Source organism: Maylandia zebra, linkage group LG16 (assembly GCF_041146795.1).
Source record: "Maylandia zebra isolate NMK-2024a linkage group LG16, Mzebra_GT3a, whole genome shotgun sequence".
Taxonomy (NCBI): domain Eukaryota; kingdom Metazoa; phylum Chordata; class Actinopteri; order Cichliformes; family Cichlidae; genus Maylandia; species Maylandia zebra.
The window spans coordinates 27,178,781-27,198,683 of record NC_135182.1 but is presented as its reverse complement, the minus strand read 5'-3'; the positions used below and the strand labels follow the sequence as shown (position 1 = coordinate 27,198,683).

The 19,903-nt window shown below is 41.3% G+C and overlaps 1 protein-coding gene across 1 annotated transcript in view; it reads left to right on the top strand.

The window, feature by feature from the left end:
- The first annotated feature begins 540 nt into the window (after positions 1-540).
- dars1 (aspartyl-tRNA synthetase 1) overlaps positions 541-19,903 on the top strand; it is a 32,810-nt gene continuing 13,447 nt past the window's right edge. The window contains exons 1-7 of the mRNA XM_024805352.2: positions 541-698; positions 8,280-8,382; positions 11,519-11,548; positions 11,903-11,960; positions 13,646-13,738; positions 14,953-15,055; positions 19,583-19,685. Coding sequence (XP_024661120.1) covers positions 676-698; positions 8,280-8,382; positions 11,519-11,548; positions 11,903-11,960; positions 13,646-13,738; positions 14,953-15,055; positions 19,583-19,685 — 513 coding nt within the window. The 5' untranslated portion in view covers positions 541-675. The remainder of the gene's footprint in view (positions 699-8,279; positions 8,383-11,518; positions 11,549-11,902; positions 11,961-13,645; positions 13,739-14,952; positions 15,056-19,582; positions 19,686-19,903) is intronic.

Sequence of the window (19,903 nt, the reverse complement as noted above, 5' to 3'; positions counted from 1 at the left end):
GTAACTCTTTAAAAAAAACAAAAAAAACAAACAAAAACAAACCATTAATATGTTCTGTTTAATCTGCAGAGTCCCACTTTAATTCATGATAACAAAGAAAAGTATGTGCATTGTAACTGCTTACTGGAAAATTCTTTGAACTTGGTATTTTAAATCAGCTGCCAATATTAAGTTTTATATTGGGGAACATACATTTTCTTTAATTTCTATTGTATAATATTATAAGAGACTTTGGGCTTAGACATGATGTCGTTTTGGATCTAGGACTTACATCTGTTATCTCAACCTGTTTTTAGAGAATACTCTTTTATCGTCTTAGTCTGAACATTGATTTAAAAAAAACAGGAGAAAAACAAAGGGCTTGAACGTGCTTCCTTGATTGTTTTGCACCTTTTCAACAGATTACTCTTGATTTCTATAAATTTCCTTCATTTGTTTGCAATAGGGCTGATTTGTCTGCTCTGTCAACCTGCCGGATAAACCTCAGTCAGTCGGAACTGCGTAGTGCAATTTAGTTTCTAGCCGGGATCTCGAACATCCGGTATTCTGTGCGCCGTCAAAACAGGTCCCTTGTTCCCGTGCCCGTGCATGCTGCGAACAGCTGATGTCGTGCTCCTCACTGTCACACAGTCGTGAAACATTTTCTCCCAAGTTTTTACAAGCGAATAAGTCGACATGACGAAAGAAGAATTGCAGGGGTAAGAATATGAATAAAGTGTTAAGCTGTGCCTCAGATCTCAGAGCGCAAAATGATCTTACTGCGGTATGCTAACTCGGAGAGCAGGCGGCTAGCATTGCCTTAGTATGACAGATGATTGCATCAGACACTTTAAAGTTCTGCTGCTGCAAAATTAAAAGCTTAAAGGTGTAAGAAGTGTGAGACAAAAAACAAAACGAAGCCATGACTAGCTTAACCTGCTCACATTGCTGTAAAATTTGACTTCATACTGGCTTCACTCGATTTTCTGGTGAGAAGTTTTAAGAAGATAATACGACCTCTTAGAAGTGGTACAGGTGTTCTGATGGTTTTATAAGTGGGTTCAAATTGTTTTAAAATATTATACTTTACTTGTGTGTCTTTGCAGCTGAGTCAAACCTGGAATCTGAATTAAATAATGTCACATTTAAGCAGATCTTTCACACATTAGCTGCACTATATATACTCTCAATGCGTCATGTACAGCTGTGATCAGAAGTTTGCATAGTCTCATTACAGGCATGAATGTTATGGTAATTTTTAATTGGAATGATTTCTTTGAACTGTTTTTTTAATTCCAGGGTGGAATGATTGTACAGTATAAATCTTTAATGAATTAACAAAGAAAACGGGACAAAGGGGGAAAAATAGCTGTGCTTTTCTTTAGTCTAATGTTTAAATCCAAGGTATACATACAGGTTTAACTGTATACATACACTCACTAATTTTAATAGTGCTAAATGTTCTAGGTCTTTTTTTCTTCTTCTTGAAAGCCCCATTGTTAAGTCCTCAGTAGTGATCACGATTGGCAACAACTGGTAGTTTCTCTTTCGAGCACGTAGCTGATCAAAATGCCAAGATTGTCAGCTCTAACAATTGTACACAAATAGTGTTCAGATGTGTCACCACTTCGCCAAAGTTTGGAAGATGTTCATAAACAAAACAGGAACCACCAGTGCTCAAGCCTGTCATGAACTGGAAACTACTGTATCACCATCGTCACTGTCCACTGCAGAGTTTTATATCCGGTCTTTAAGTGATGACGTGATGAACCCTGCTTCCAGGCCCAAACCACTCTGCGCTTATTAAGGCTGCTGTGTTTTTAATGTGTTTTAATGCTTTGTATCTTGTTCTGTTTATTCTCAACAAGCCCCTAAAAACAGTCAGTGACCACTGTCGGCCTCTCTCGGCTTTTATTACCACTATTCATTTTAAAGTTCAGTTTTTAAAACCTTACGATGTAACTACAGCCCAGCCGATGCAGCAGTATAGTAATGACTAACCTCATATTGCAGTTGTTCTCCTGACTGAAGTTCGGTCCATTTACAGCATCCTGCCATGTGATTGCATTTTTCCCTAACCATTGGGAATCCTCACATTAACACATTGGGGGAAAAAAAGTTAGCACTCATCCTCCAGCTTCACTGTGTTTATATTATGCTAACATAACTGTGTTGCTAGCGATCACGTAGCACATCATTATGTACCAGCGAGCCAAACCTGAGTAACCCTACAAAACATCACTGCTGTTTACTTTCCTGTCTTCATTTATGTCGGAAATGATAGCAGAGCTGTAGGTCTTAATTTGTTTCAGAACTCTCTCAGTCTGAACCTGGTATATTTTATTTAGCTGGAAACTAACGAGCTAACTCCCGGCTAACTTCTAACTCCGTTAAATTTCATAAATTCTGTTTTCATGGATGCCTGCATGTTAAACTGGTCCAGCAGCCACACTGATCATTTTATTACAGATGAAAGAATTTAGACAGTTTTTCAACTCTGAATGATGCCGCAGTGATAGTTTGACTTAGGGACCTGCAGCAGAGTTTGGGCCCAGGCATGGCTAATGACATCAGACTTAAAGAGCAGATTGCCATGGACTAAGAGGCTGCTCACCAAGAAAGAATCCCATGCTCTAAAGTCAATGCTTCCAACTTTGACTGTAATTTGCAGTTGCCCACATTTACAAGCCAAATGCCTTCTAGAGAAAAGCTTTGAGGTCAAATGAGGCAGAGATTGCTAATAGGAGGAGTAAAAGTCAGGCTTTTAGACTTAAGACCACTGGGGCATCTGTCAAGCATGGTGGTGGTAGCATCATGTTCTGGGGCTTAGTTGCTGCCAGTGATACTGGTATAGTGCACAGAGTGAACTGAATAAGTAAGGAGGACTACATTTAAATTCTTCACTGCACCTAAAATCAATAGACAGTTGAATTCAATTAAACTTTGATTTAATTGAATGTTCAAACAGGAAAAAGATGTCAAACACAAATCAAAACTGGTTTTGGAATGGATAAAACAGGCTAACATTAAACTACTGGAGTGGCCAGGTCTTCAGAAACTTGTTGAAGGCTACGAAAAATGTCTGGTCGAGGTGTGACTTACTGAGGGACATTAAACCAAATGCTAGTGTATACTTTTGACCACAAGTGTAATTGCGAGAGGTCAGCTATTCCAATTATCCTTTCACTTTAAAATATGATAAACTGATTCTATTACTTGCAAAGTTGAAAATAACTTTTACTATCATCTGTTCTCCTTTAAATGATAGCTGTGGTTATCTTGGGTTTTTGGAGGTCTGTATTCATTTTAAAGAAAATAATCTGGTGAGCAGAATGTTTGTCCTTTTCATACATGATTAATAACTTAAGAAGGCTAACAGCCCAGAGGATTTTAAAGAATAACTTTACTGGACAAAGGTAGTTTAAAAGTCACGTTTGCAGATGTCAGACTTGATGGTTTTTGTTCATGCTCATTCTAGAGTCTGCTTTACTCGTGCCATTTCCATTTATGGGCCACATCAAAACTTTAAAGTGGATGGTTAAGTCATTCAAAACTACAATAGACCGTGAGTGAGTCACCATAAAAATAAAAAATCAGCACGTGTAAAGCAGAAAAAAAGTCCAAAGTAAATATCACGGTACTTACAATGTTTGTGTTGAGACTGCCAGCTTAGTTATTTGCAGACAAGCTGCTGTAAAGCTTTAGATTAACATCTCACCAGCCAGTTTGAATGAGTGGAGTCACCAGCTTGGTAGCATGAAATAGAAGATTAATAACACATCAGTTCCCTTGTGTGTGTGCTGTCATTTTGCGTAGTGTTTCTCTCATTTCATGTTATTTGATATCAGCCACTGACATTATAGCTATAATCCTTAATCCCTACAGCTCCATGAGTCTATTATTGCCATTAAATGACTTTTGAAAGTTGATAGGTGCAAACGCAAAACATGTTTGAAGTGGCATGCGTTTTATTGGCTATTCTGGTAAGAGTCAGTAGTTTATGACTGCTTGGAAGGAGTCATAAAGGAGGAGGAGGAAGAAACAGGGAAACTGGGAGAGCCAGTGAAGTCAATGACTTTTAGCAACTTTAGGCAACTACAGGGGAAGAAACTGCTGAAGACACCAAGGAGAATGTCCCTAGATAGCCTAATGTATTTGTTGCTAGGTCAAGTCAGTCAACGCTATCCCAACCTCTATTTGTTGCTAGTATTTTTTTAGCCTGCAGTGTCATGAAGTTGCTCAATATCGCTGATGTTCAGTAGTCTCTGGTTGGTGTGACATAGCTAGACACATCTCGTGTAGACAGTAGAAATGGCACAATACCACTTTTTTATATCCGATATCATAAATTTAGATTTCTGCCGATACCGATATGAATCCGATATAATCTATTTTATAATCAGTAAAACTGTTTTTTAATGCATATATATCTTGCTGCATTTTGTATAAGTTCATACTCAAATTTAAAAAGACAAAACACTAAAGCTATTCTATTATACCTGTATGCAAAATTACACTGCACCCAAAATATTTTGCAGTTCAGTAATACTGATCTTTTCATTTAAACTTCTAGCAGAACTTTAAATCTAAGTATTTAAAGTAATATTTCAAAAAGTAATTTAAAATTAAATTTGATGCAGATTTCAAAAACTCTTTCTTTCTGAAAAAAAGAAGCACATCAGCACAAAATAATGTTTATGTTGAACAACTAAAAACATCAGGTTGTAGAATGGACCCCTTTATACTTAAAGCTTAACATAAATAGACATCCAGAGTGGAAAGCAGTGCAAATAAATGCAAACACGGCTTCATGCCACTCACCTTTTGTCAAGATGGATGTAAGTGTAAGCTGTTTCTATCACATTTAACCTGAGAGTGGATTTTGTGTAATTTCTGTGCAAAACTTAACACAAGTATGAATAAAAGTGTCTTTCATAGGGTTTTTCTGAACCACAGAACTGTTTAGGCTGCAACACAGTTTTTTTTTTGTTTTTTTTTTTTTTTTCCAAAGTAAAACTTGAGTCCATCCATTGTACAGTCAGACTTAGCTATGACAACGCACAAACATCTGAGCTCCATGTATCGGTTGTTAAGCTTAACGTAGGAATGCTTTACAAACGTTCAGAGATGAACTTACACACTTGCTTTACTTCTCTGGGAATGCTTGCTTGGAGATGAAATGCCGGTTTGGCAGCACGTAGCGAGGCTCCAGATGCTTTCGGTGTGAAGTAACTCCAGACCACTAACGGGTCTCGCACGCAACAGCCGCTCTGTCACGTGATGCACACTGCTCCAACGTGCTAAGGTCACTACCTGGGTTAGTTTTGTGAGGTGCTTTTGTGAAATGTAATAGATGGAGTTAAATTTTTATTTCTCCCCGATATCCATTCCAGTAATTTAGGTCTGAATCGGACTGATACTGTATATCGGATCGGTCCATCCCTAGTACGCAGGGCTATTATGTGAGTATAAGAGCTTTCTGCTGCTCTGGTGACATCCTTTACACTGCTGAGTCTCAGCCAATGACTGAGACAATGACTGGTACCACTTTGTTTCATATTAAACTATTATTAACTGTTTGTCTTTTATGATATGGTAATATTAGAAATGTTGTTACAATAATATGTTGTGTTAGGACTTTGTAACTGTTGGGCACACGCCCATGTGATCTATACTATGCATGTGTTAACTGACAACTGCAAAAAAAAAAGCTGACTGTGCAACATATGGCAGTATGTCTGTCATTAAATGATGTGTTTTTTAACAAATACAAAGGCTTAGAGTTTGTTGACTATAAATGCATGTGGACATCTGCACCACAGGGTGATCTCACTCGCCTGGGGGGGAAGGCTGTTGATCCAGTTTAACGAATTCAGCCGGTTGGCAGAACACATGAATAATACAACCTGAGTGCATTTTAATTGGTCTGCTTCGTGCCGTTTTCATCCAGGTTCCAAACACGCTTATAGCACAAGGTAGCAACAGACCAACCAATAGGCTGCCTCAAACTGTCTTTTAAAACAGGATAATGTGACAAAGAGTTTTAGGTGTAGGTGAGAAACATTTGACTTTCATGTGTGCTGAATTAGAATGAGGCAGCACGGTGGCACGGTGGTTAGCACTGTTGCCGCACAGCAAGAAGGTCCTGAGTTCAATTCCACCATCAGGGCGGGGTCTTTCTATGTGGAGTTTTCATGTTCTCCCTGTGTTTGCGTGGGTGTGAATGTGAGTGCGAATGGTTGTCTGTCCCTGTGTGTTGGCCCTGCGACAGACTGGCGACCTGTCCAGGGTGTACCCCGCCTCTCGCCCTATGACAGCTGGGATAGGCTCCAGCACCCCCCGCGACCCTGAAAAGGAGAAGCGGGAGCGAATGGATGGATGGATGAATTAGAATGAGCCTCACCACCTGAATCGTGGTGTATTTTTTTTCATTTCAATGGGAAAATATATGGTGTGGTTCTTTTTTTTTTTTTTTTTTTTTTTTTTTTTTTCTCGTTTTTCCTAAATGACATCAGAAACAGCAGTATGCGACATTACGTGATGGCAGAGCTTCAGTTCATCCTTTGTCATTTTTTTTTTTTTTTTAATAAATAGGACAGGGGGAATGAATGAGAGAGAGAGGGGGAGAGAAAGAAAGAAAACCAAAGGGGAGAAGAGACGGTGAGAAGGGGGGGGAAGAGAGAGAAAAAAAAAACTCCTGGGTCACCTGTATGGAGGAAAAAAAAAAAAAAACAAACAAACAAAAACAAACAGAGGAGACAGCAAACAACAAAGAGCAACATAATAATAGAGAAAACAAAGCACCATCACAATAAACTAGCTAGTCATAGATATCAGTATTTACTAAGTAATAAACGATATTGTGCAGCACGCAAGATAGACAGCGCACAGTGTGCTTTGAGGCAGCAGCCAAGAAAGCTTTAGTCCGCGTCTGTGAATACCCATGTGTGCATACCTGTGTGGATCAGCATGCTTGCATTCCAAAGGTTTCTCCATGTAATGATCTGCTAGGGAGTGTGGGGGGGCCACAGCCCCGTCCTCCAGGGTGTGAAGCGGGTATGGAGGAGATCAAAACTCCAGACATCCAGAGGCCCCCAGAACACAAGAGACCATGGAAGACCAACAGAGGGGCAGCCGCGCCACTGTCCCAGTAAGAGCTGAGGAGAGTCCCAGATGAGGGCTCACCCAGCAGCCGCGGAGCAGAAGTCAGGGGGAGTTGCAGTGACGCGCCCGTGAGCTCCGCCGGCCCCCAGCTGCGCCTGAGTGACCGAGCCCTAGGCCGAGAGGCCGGGGGCACCCCACCTCCAAAGGGGCCCGAGCGAGCCCCAGGCCCCAGGCCCCGACAAGCGGCCGCCAAGGAGTGAGCCGGTGTGTACCCGGACGCCCACCCCCAGACACAAAGAACCACCAACACACCGACACCTGAGGGAGTCCGCCACCATATGGTGTGGTTCTAAATCATAAAAGATCTCAGTGGTGGTTGTTGGGACAGTGGTGTCACTATTAAATTTGGATCCTTGGGGGAAGTACGAGTTTGGTCTGAAGTCAAAATATGTTGTGATTTCTGTGTCTTGTTTAGGTTTTATTGCTATTCATAGTCGGCCTTTGATCCGTGTTATTTCCTGTGACTAAATAGGAGCGGGTCCTTTATAGCTTGCGTGCTTCCTTCAGGATTAGACACCTGGTCTCATTCATACACCTGTCATCTTAGCACACGTTTACAACAGCTGACGGAAAAGCAAAAAGTCCCAATATTTTATATGATTGTTTTATCTCTGCTTATCTTTTTTACCGTTATGTTCTTTTATGACTTACATGTTCACCTACATATGAGAGTGTCTGTTGACCTGTTGCTTGCGTAAACCAAATTTTTCTACAAGAAAAAGTTGAATACTTATCAGCTCCTGCGTTATGTTGTGCTGTGTAGTATGGTGGTTGTTGTGCAAATACAGACATCTTTTACTTTCTGATAAGGCACGGTGTTATCACAGTGTTATCATAATTGAATGAGCTCCATTTTTCTATGTTAGATTTTCAGGCTAGCATCTTCTTAAAGCTGCACTGTTTATCCAGGCGATCTTAGTTCAGATTTTTCTCTGTTGCCTCTGTTAACACAGGCTCCAGCAGTTTTTGTTTGGAACAACAATGGGAATAAAAGTAGTGCATACTTAAAGGCTGGAGGTGGTGATGGTTCAGAATTAATTTTCCCAGGCGGTCAATAACTTCCTCGTGGGATGCACAAGAAATAGGAGGTGGAAGTCGAAGGAAATGTTTATGTTGTGCATTTCTTCCTGTTTCAGGGCAACAGAGGAGGAGCAGCAGGCTCAGTCAAAGAAAGCCCTGAAGAAACAGCAGAAGGAAGCGGAGAAAGCTGCAAAGAAGGCTGAGAAACAGGCCAAAATGGTCAGATGTTTTGTTTTCTTCTGTTTTGTTGTTTTGCATCCGCCACCCTTGTACAGCTGGTAAGGGTGTGACGTGCTGTTGTGTGGGCATTTGGGGTTCAGCTGGGTTGGAGACTCCATTGTTTAAGTATTCCTGTCATTTTGGCTGTGTTTATATCCACCCAAACAAAGTGCTATTTTCTTCTACACCAAGTGAAAAGTTCCTTCCTAGTATGCCATTTGAACCATTTTGCCACTTATTGTAATACTGTGCTTTTGCCCACCATAAATGAAGCTGACAGGTGTGCTGTGTTGTGTTGGGTCGCCAACCTTCTGTCCCCTTCACCATGTTTCATTAAAAAAATGGACAGATAAGTCACACCTGATTTGAATTTGGCCAGTCTTCATCCAATTCCAGCAACTCTGTTATGTTTTCTCTTCACCCCCTGAGTCCTGTTCTGATCACTTGTACAGCACACTCCATGTTTCATATTAACAATAATTTAGTCCATTATTTGCTAACATTTTATTCTGTCTTAAATGTTACTAGTACTAGCTGTTGTTGTTATTACTACTAGTGGAAAGCCCACAGGAAGGTGGGTTTCTTCAGGCTGTGCCCAACTGTGCCCTTGGGCTAAAGCCCCGTCACCACAGACTCTTCTTTAAGCACCCTTCTCAGGCTTGGCTCTAGGGTGAGGCCTCAGTAACTTTGGTTCCCAGACAGGGTGAACTGGTGCCTTGAATTCTTTTCTTTGGTTTTCTGAATCACTTTTGTCTGGCCCCTCACGCATTATTGGGATATGCAAACCCCTCCACTACAATAATGTAGAGATGGCCAGGAGGAGATCCTGGTGCAGACTGGATGAGCTAGAGAAAGTGGTTGGAGAGAGGGAGGTCAAGACTTCTCCGTCTACACTGCTGACCCAACGACCCAGACATGAATGAGAGACAGAAAAGTAGGGCTGGATGATAGAAAGATAAAGATAAAGATGGGTCAATATAAAGGCGATAACTGATTCTTTCTGTATTTTATGTTTGAAGATAGTGCCGCATCATACCAATCATGTCGAAACAGAGTTGAAGCCGCATCATGTTGGGCTGACGCACAGAGTGTAGGAGGAGCAGCTGGCAGCAGCACATGTGCTAATCTCTGGGCTGCTGCAGCCTTACACGCTAGTATTTCAGTTTGAGCAAGATAAATGGCAACAACAACAGAACATGTTAATGTCAACTTGAGCAACAGCATTACAAAACACAACAACCCAGCAGACGCAGCCTGAGGCTTAAACACAAGGACATTGTATAAGAGAAGGGTCCAAGGAATTTGGCTCCATGGAGACATTCCTACATGGAGCCGCATGCACTGCAAACTGTGTCGAAAGCATGTTTCTGCACAAGTAAGCACTTACAAATTGCAAAATTAAACGTATATCTTTGTTTAGGAGTAAAAAGGAGCATTTAAGCTTGGCAGAAGTTATTATTTCATCTATATTGTGAAACATGTATGGGTATCGATTGATATAACCTAAACTGAGATATCACCCAGCCCTACACAAAATGAACAATGGATAGATGGGATACTAGATCTTTCAGCTGCAAAGACTTATCTCCCCATCACACCAAGTGAAATGAACACATTTTCCACCAACGTGCAGATTGAGTAATATGTTTCTTGATGTCCAGTGACGCAGATGGATTAGTTGTTAGCGGGCTTCTGTAATGTCACAGTAACTAGTGAAGTCACATATTTATTCATATTACACAAACTTTGACATTTTGCTGAACTTCTGCTGTTGCCCAAACTTAGGCTGATGATCTGATAATAGTGGTGTTTTTTTGTACTAAACACAGCGAACAGCAGCTCCACCCACTAAATGGTGTGCAGATATGATGCTGCACATCCTATCCTGTGTTATCAGAGAACTGAAAGAGAAGCTGTTTGCTTGTTTAAACACGTGATTCAGCAAGCCTGCTAACCACTTAGACTTTTGATGCAATTTTGGCTTCCAGACAAGGTCCTGACAATGTTCAGGTCACATTTGCTAATCGTAGTTTCAGATTAATACGCTTCTTTCCCCTTTGAGCTGTATTTGCTATGAAGGCCATATAGAAACGGAAAAAAAGTAGCAGAAAGTTTGAAAATTGTGAATTGGTAACATTTCTCCAATAATGAAATGCACAGATATTAATACTGATGTGATCTTACATATTTTTCTTTCCCGTAGGCGTACCTTTAGAGCAGAATCTGCAGGATATAAATAAGGGAATCTTTAGAAAATGTGCCATCTAGTTTGACACCCTTTGCATAGTCGTGTCATGACTGAAGTGCCTGTGATAGTGAAAACAGCAAAGAATCCTTTCTTCCAGCTGAATTCATCCAGTCAGCATGTTTCATGGAAGAAGCAGGTGCTGTCACTGTTTAATCCACTGGATATTGCTGCCTCTATCGCGCTGGAATAGCAAGCATTGCCTAGGGGAAGAGCTCAAAGCTGAACCGAATGTTTATTGGGCCTTAGCTGCGTTATTTTCTGCTTTGCGCTTTTTTGCAAGGGTTTTCTGCCAGCACTTGTCGTTTCTGTGGGACCGATGGGGCTCGGCTTGCTTCGTGGCCGTAGCCTGTTTGCATGCACTTGATCACAAGCTGTAATATCATCCATCGACGGGATTCATGTGACGGGATTTTCACAGCAAGAATGGGCGATTCCAATTCACTCAACTGCCACTGTACACCAATGTCAATTTGCATAGAAAATGGAACTGTAACTTTTCCAAGACTCGATCTCATCGCGCTCTGAGAGTTATTTGCCCAGAAGTCAGCGCGGAGATAAAGAATATCTGTTCACTTACACTGTTTCTATTACAAAGCAATATCTCCTGCTGCCATTACTCATTGTCTTTGATGGGCTGGAGCAGTGTGTGGATAAGCTGTGCATTCTAAGCATCTAAGTCTTGGCTCTGGGATTGAATTGCAGTCTATTATTTGTATTTAAATCCCTGGTAGCGTGAGATGAAAAATCGATTTACATGCCTGGTGTAAAAAAAAAACAACAACAACATTTTAAGTTGGATGTTTTAAACTTTTAATTAATTGATAGTCCTCTTGTTGCGATTTCTTAGTTATTTGTCCTTTAAATCCCTTTCTCCTCTTTGTGTTTCAGGCTTCTGAACAACAAAGCGCAGAGGAAGATGTAAGTGCTTCGTAGAGATCACAGCACTCGTCCTCCGATACAAGTTCTCTGCTTTTATGACTGACTTTGATTTTGGCGCCTGTGCATTCACACCGTGGCAACAACTTGTATGCAAATACCTGCACGCAAACCTCTCCCTGCCTGTTTTCTGTTCAGTTTATTTTTTTATGATAAGCCCCATTATCTGTTGTGTCTGTCTAAGATGTAGTAGACAGACAGACGTCAGAAGCTTATGAAGTCAAAGTGGCAGAACTGTCTCGGAGAACAAAAAAGTCCACGTGCATGCGTCAGTACTGTTTTCATTTAATGGTTAAATGAAATGCTGCTAAAGATTTCACCCTTTTGATTTTTAAGGACTTTGCCAAGGACCGATATGGTGTGTCAGCTATGGTCCAGTCCCAACAAAAGCTGGGTTAGTATGGGAGCTACTTTCTTCACTCATCGGCATTTCATATCTGAAAGCGGAAATTGATTTGTATTGAAAAAGAAGACAAAACATCTTTTTATTAGATTTTTATTAGATTTACATTGCCATATAGTCCCATTTTGCTCCTTTATTTGAGTAGTTCCACATGTTGCAGTGTGGAAATACTCAATTATGTTTCTGTGCTTGCCAACTTGATGGATCACTAACATTAGCAGGAATGTTTGGTTGTATCCTAAGTGATGAAAATGATGTAATGAGAGGCTGACGTGATGGTTCATAAGAGTATGAGAGTTTCTGTTGACACAACGATAATATAGGACGGAGGTTTTATTATTGTAAATGTCATCGTCGGCGTGTCTTTATTTTATAATGTTACAGAACAACTTTATGATTTTGATAGCAGAGTCTGCCTGAATTTGAAAGACTGAAAGAAATATCTGAATTTTTGATCATTTGTTCTTATTATTTATGAATGAATGAACTAACAGACGATACCATAGATGCATTATACACACAGACTTGGTTTCTATCTCTGATCCAGTAGCTTGGGAAACTTCAGTAGCATTATTAATAACATGGTGAGGGAATAACATTTTAGGTCTCCATCATAATGTAACAAATATATTTCTGATAATGAAATTAAAAACAAGGACAGACTGAAATGAGTCAACTCAGTGCTGGAAACAGGAACTAGTGTAAGACTACAGTTAAAAGTTAAAAGGTGACAGAAAAACAGGCTCGAGTGCAAAAACAAACAGAAAAAAGGCTAATCAAGATCATTGCCGGTGGCCCGGCTACTAAGCTGCTGTCAAAAACAAAAGATTCCAAGTCGGTTATACAACAGTGACGTAGGTCGGACACTTTTTGTGGAAAACAGGTTGAGCATTGGTGCAGTGGTACAAAGTGTAAACTCTGCTGCATGTTTGTGTACACGATGACTTCCCAATCCAGAACTTCACAGTTGAGCTTTTGTCTGGCTGTCAGTCATACTGATTTAACACGATAACATCACGAAAAATCCTTTTGGTGTCATCTCTGGTCGCCATTTAAGCGATGCTAGTGATAATAGCGGTAACGTATAAAGTTTGATAAACGAGGCAGCAGGCGGACCTGTTGATGTCGTCCATCTGTCTGGATGCACTTTCAGCTCCACTGGCAGCAAACAAAGTGGTGCCTCCCTCACCTGCATAGCAAGCTCAGCCACGAGGATGGAGCTGGAGCAGAGGTGGGGGCTGAAACCCGAGGGCTTTCATGTGGGTTGACAGAGTTCTCAGCCAACAGGGCGGCTCTGTTTTCTCTGGTGTAGCCTCGGTGTCTGCCTTCTCTGCTCACTGATAATGAAGAGTAAGCATGCCTCTGAGTAATACAGGTGAAACTAGAGTCAATTTGTCATAGAGCACAAAGAGAGCAGACGAGTTAGACAGCTTTTGGCAAGTCTCCTAGTGTTTCTTATTTATTAGGCATGCCTGTAATTTGAGCATTTTATTGTCTGCACTTTTACACGTGCACAAGCATGCTCATTGGCTTTTCTTTCTGCCTTTGGGAGTATGTAGGGAAGAGAGGGGAGGGATTCTTTGCACGCAGGTGGGGAAATGGAGGAAGCGAAGTCCTTTGAAGTAATAAAATATTTTGCGTGTGTGTTTGTGTGTGTGCGTGCGTGTGCGAGCCAGACAGGGAGTTGGTCCGGGTCCAAGACCTTACTCCTGAGAAAGCTGACCAGCTGATCTGGCTGCGCGCCCGAGTCCACACCAGCCGAGCCAAAGGTGAGATCACCTCCCCCTTTGTTCACCTTTTGTTTTTCTTTTGTTTTTTTGGTTCTGCAGCTTTCTTTGTGTGAAAGACACAAACGGCCATGATTAGATGCCCCCTGAGCTAATCCGCCGTGAACTATACTGAAAAGTTTATAACATCTGCCCTGGGGTCATTTTTATTCACAGCAGCACTTTCTCTTCAAGATCAAACAGCAGTGCCGTTTGGCTTTCACTTGGTGTTCCATTTCAAATGATGTAAATGACAGACATCGCTGTCTTTAGGTTCAACACTGGAGGCCCTGTGCTAGAAGAGAAGCATAAAGCTTTTATTGCAACTTTATGCACCAAACACTCCCAGAGTAAAATCAGAATTTTAAAAGACTTTTTGCTCCTGTTTGTGAAATAATTTTTTTTAAGATTGTGAGGCGTTACAAAGCCGATTTGTTTTTCCACTCTTTCCTTGTTAAGCAGATTGACAACCTGAAGGTGTTTTTGATATCACCGTCAGGCTAGCTTGTCACTGCCAACTGGAAGATCAGATAACCTGTCCCCCCTCAGTTCCAGTTGCTGGCAGTCACGAAGCTTCACTGTTTGAATACAATAACCCTCTGAGCTTTGCCTGGTTATTGCTCCTCTCCATAAACAGTGAGCCTTTTGCAAATAAACTATAGTCTCTGTGATGTTTTTTTTTTTTTAACCATTTCCTTTAAAGATAACTTCCAGAATCAAGAGTCACTTCCTCTCCACTTGTGTCTTCATTCTCTGCTTGCTGTAGGATGTCTGTGTGAGCAGAATAACATCCTGAATTGTGTGAGATGAGGTACATCTGTTGGTGGGATTTTGGCATCACTATTATTTCCACCACCCGCCCTGTTCTCACAGGCAACAAACATCAAAGTAACTGGGTGGTCTGATTATCTCCTGCCCTCAGTCTTTGTGGCTAACGTGTTTACACTCTTCCTAGGTCCCTGTATATGTTTGATAGGAAGGTAGCAATCAGCCTTTCTCCACACAGTGCTCTTCAAAGACAAGGCTCTGTTTGCAAATGTTTGACACTTCATCTGATCCCTACAGCTGTGAGACACTCATCTCAAGTCACACACACAGCCCTTTTGACTGAACAAACCTACTTAGCTTCAGACAGAGTGCCCAAGGTATTATTCTGACAAGGCTGTTATGCTTGTATTGTAAAAAGCGAGCTCTATCTATTGTTGTTTTGCTTTCAGGGAAGCAATGCTTCTTGGTCTTGCGTCAGCAGCAGTTTAACGTGCAGGCACTGGTCGCAGTGGGGGATCGTGCCAGCAAGCAGATGGTCAAGTTTGCCGCAAAGTAAGTACCGAGACTGTTCTTCCTGTCAGAGAGGGCAGAAACAATGGTGGGAAAAAAAACCTTGGCCATAACGGTCCACTGATCCATTTTCACACGTCTGACCGAGGTGGAGGGCGGGGAAATCAATCATTTTTTCACTTGGCAGTAAAAGCTGGCTTTCAACAGGGCGGAATACAGCAGTGGCCTAATGGGGCAGTTCCTGTCAAGATGGCAGATACAGCTCCTTGGATCAGAGGAGGGAGAAATAATTAAGAGCCAAGAATCATTAGTCATGTTAGCAGCCAAACTATAGCCCATTACTGGTAGTCGATGAATGGACATAACCATCCACGGATGTGCACTTTATTAAAGAAACAAAAGGGGTGTTGCTGATAATGATGTTAGATTAGGCTCGCGTTAGAGGTTTGCAGCAGGGCTTATTTGTTTAAAAAGAAACCCTATTGGGGTTTTAAATTGACACAAAAAATGATGCATGATGATTTATGATGCACCTGATGTAATTTACTGAAATATGCAGTTTATTCATTAAAAAACCCAAACAGTTATTTTGAAGTACGCCCAGTATTTAGTGAATTTAAGAGGGAAGAACTTAATTATCACATAATACATCTTCTTAGACATTGCTAAATTAAGCAAAAGGTAACACCCCGACTGTAATCTGCAAGACTGAAATGACAGTTAAGACATGGGATAACACTGATCTTAAGCAATGCAGGGATTGCAGTAATGAATGTGTGTGTGTGTGTGTGTGTTTTTTTTTTTCTTTTAAAGTGTAGCTACTATTTAGTTGCACAAGTGTGATGTTCTGATAGGCTTAAAACATTTTTAAACATTTGAGGCTTATAAGTTGGCATGAGACGATTTGATTGAAAACTGCCAAACATCTTTGGAGTGTCGTCAACCTCCCTAGCGGGACGTTCGAGACGTTGACCTCATTGGCAGCAGGCGCTGCTCACGCTGCATTTCCCCAGAGTTTTTCCTACCTTGATCCTTGATCCACCCTGAATACATTCAAAACAGTCTGTTGTATTAGACTACACAAAACTACACAACTAACCGCTGAACAAATATTAATTTCATGTAATGCTTGTGATAACATTGGCTTTCTTTTGCTACGGTTTGTTGAAAACACGAGACTTGATGAAAGATGTAAGTAATGAACGTTGGTTTTAATGTACACAGCTGTCTGAGCCGTATGTAAACAAGTCGGCGCTGCTAAATGTTTGATGACGGGCAGCATGTGCCTAAATTACCATTTGACACGCACGCATTATGTTCATGTTTTCAGAAATGAGGCCCTGAGATCTCGGTATAAGTTTGTTGCGGTATCATGAGGTTCATGGGAAATTTAACCCAGACACAGGCAAATTTTTCTAATGAGGTCAAGGTCACTGCTGCTCAGACCAGAGTTTTGACCATAACTTTGTAACAAGTATCACCAGCTGCTGACACAGCCATAGTTCCTCTTTATAGTCACTGAGCTGGCCTTTTTCTTGCCGCTGTTGTAATATGGCATCGGGGCTTTCAAAATAGCTCCAAAGACGGGCAGAGAGGGGTCTGCAGCTCCAAACTGTAATTTCCTTTAAGCCTCAACATTTGAACCCCTAACAGATGAAATGAATAACACCAACCATGTATTTAAAATTCGATTGCTGTGGTAATCCCCGGTGTACAACATCCACACCGACACTCCCTGACAGCAGCAGCCTCCTTCATTAGGACGGTGTGCGCTGTCTGTGCACTGAAACTGCCCCAGAACAGCCCGAGCGACACTACGAAAAAGCCAAGGGTTTAGCCTGACCAGGAAAAAAGCTCAACAGGATGCTCTGAAAAATGCTTGAGCTACAGAGTCGCCACAGAACCGAACATCCAGGTCCCAAAAACCACACGAGCTCCTGTGGAGTGTTCATGTTCCTCAGTGGGACTGGGCTGTGTGGGCAGCTTATAGAGGCCCTGCACGATACTTGGCAATTTTTGGGTTTTTTTTTTTTTTATGTTTTGAAAATGAGGGTATGTCAAAAGATGGTGCCTTTTACTATATATAAATTTATATATAAATAGTGTTCTCCTTGCGCTTTAACATATTTTTGTAACCAGTGATTTCTTTTATGTGCAGCACTTCCTCAGTCTTGTTCTGCAATGTTGTGGTCGGACAGTTGGATTGTTTTGCAATCTTATGCCACCTGACAGCCTAACACCACAGCAAGTGAAAGTGATGACATGGTTGTCAAGACAACACCATCTTGCATCAGAACTAAACAACAGCAAAGTCATACCACTTTGCAGTTGCTTACCAAGCAGGTTTCCAAAACAACATTGTTGCTGTGCTTCTGTTTGTAGTTGTATCTCTAAGAACAGGTGGCACTATCACTCCTGTAGCTTTGTGGCGCACATTTAGTGTCAGACAATGTGGTCTGATGATTGACAAGCTGATTGAGACCCTGGATTACAAGTAAATCCCCTCATAACTGCTCTAAGGACGGAGATTGCATTGCTGAGAATCCCCTTACTTGTATTGCATGTCCAAGTGATCATCCGTCCATTCTCACAGTTTAATTAAGTGATCTTCTGCCTGTGCTCAACCTTTACTCTCAAGTACCTCTCAAGTGCTGAATGTAGAGCAGCGAAGAAATTGTGGCTGAGCTCTGAAAAGGAACAACATGTCAGTTGTTTGCTATGGAGTTGGTCGGTTTAATTCAGAGCGCTTTTTAAAACTGTTGGTTGTTTTTTTTTTGTGAACAGCACTACTTTGTGATGCTGTACTGTACCTGGATGTACACAGATTTGGATTTTAAAACTGACAGGAGGCAGAGTAAGGAACAGTTATGTTAAAAACTAGTTATTTTTCATAATTGTTGTGTGGCCGAGGAAGAGTACGTGTCATCACCTGATGGGGGTTATTTATTTATTACTTTATTTAACAAGGAAAAACCCATTGAGATTTAAAATCTCATTTACCTGTAAATGAGATTCACTGTCCTCTGAGGTCATCGACAGGAGGCAAGAATCCTTCTTTTTAATGCTGATATGAGGCCATTTAGAGTGATATGCTGATTTTACTGTTGGTTCTTGGGGTTCAAAGTGGTATTATAAGATGATACATGTTATAACTTCGAAGCTGAAGAAATCTGAAAGCGACTACAGCCAGGAATTTATGTTGTAACACTTGTTCAGTCAGCTAAAGTTAGAGGCAGTTTGGAGTCAGGCTTGCCGAACCAGTCAGCTTGTCCTTCCTGGATCACTGATTCGAGCGCTCGCTCCCTTTTCTCTTTCCTTCTTGTGTTGAATGAATCTGTTTCTGTTGGTGTGCGCTCAGTGTGTTGTCATTAGACTTTTGTCCTGCAGCGGAGGTTATTAATGTGGGGATTTATTTATCTAGCTGATCTCCGACTGGAGGGGATTGGGTCTGGTGGCAGCTGTCGTGGGGCTGAAGGGACGGCGGTACCCCAGCGTTCGGTCCCTCATTACTGCTTTGTAATGAGGACGAGTGGTGGATTACAGCGGGTTTCCCATCTGGCCGTTTGCTGTGAGACAGTGGGCGTTGTACCTCAGATGTTACTTTGGGTTTCAGTGAGGAGCCTGTGCAGGGGGATGCTGCACTGTTGTTTAAAACTGATTATAAGGAAATTAGAAAGGGTTCCCCTGGTATGCTGTGGCTCACAAGAGGGAAATTCTTACCCCAGCTCTCAAAGTCAAAGAGTTTTTGTAGTAGAGCTGGGTACTTTCCAGGAGCTGTAGTATGAGGCAAGTTTTATCAAAGCTTACAAATCCCCCCTCGAGCCCCAGTGCTCGTGTTTGTTTATTTTTCCTTTGTGACTGAAATTACTGTTTCAATAAGAAAGTTAAGATTGTGCACATTGCTATAATTTATCGTTCCAGCTGAGTTAAAAACTGTTGTTGAATTGCTTAGCTGTTTGATATGGCCCGAGTCTCACCCAGGTCTTTAAATAAACACCTTTTGACAAATAATGTGGTGATAGAAATTTCACCACATGGGGCCTAAAATAAATTTTAGTGGGTAAAATGGTTTTGCAGGTGTTTTTTGTTTTGTTTTCTTCCCATGTGAGATAAACAATCACCAACAGACACCCATTTGTTTAAAAAATACATGAAAATGATGAAAATGATAGCATATTCTGCCTTGTTGCAACCTGTTAATTTGAATCTAATGTAGTCTCACGTTCACGATTATTATGAACAGGGCAATGTGGTTTCGTACGCCACAAGCTCTTGCGGTATGTCAATTAGCCCATATGCAAATATCAGTGCTGTTTTTATTTTAAAACACATGAGGGGGAAAAAAACCCTTAAAAAAACCTACCGCCCAGTCAAAAATCACCCACCCATATACCCCGCACTATCCTCTGTGCATAAAAGCATGACAAATGTAAAAACTTGTCTACAAGCATTGTACATACTTTAACGGATATGTGGTTTTCACAGTTGCTCGTCTTTCCAAACAGATAAATCTGTTTTGTAACTAGCGTGCATCACTTACACTTTCCTCCCCCTGAATGTTTCCACCAGCATCACCAAGGAGAGCATCGTCGATGTGGAGGCGACAGTGAGGAAAGTGGAGCAGAAGATCGAGAGCTGTTCCCAGCAGGACGTCGAGCTCCACGTTGAAAGGGTTGGCACTTTCACTGCAGTCCTTAATGGGCACTTCTTAGCAGACAGACATGTAAACATAGAGAAGATAATACAGTTGCTTTTAAAGCCGCAGATGTCTCCTACACATATAAATAAAAATACCAGAGGGTGTATATTTTGCCTCCCAGCATATGCAGTGCGTACGCACCCAGACAATGAAGCATCCATAATTCATGTTATTCAAGCAGGTACCAAAGA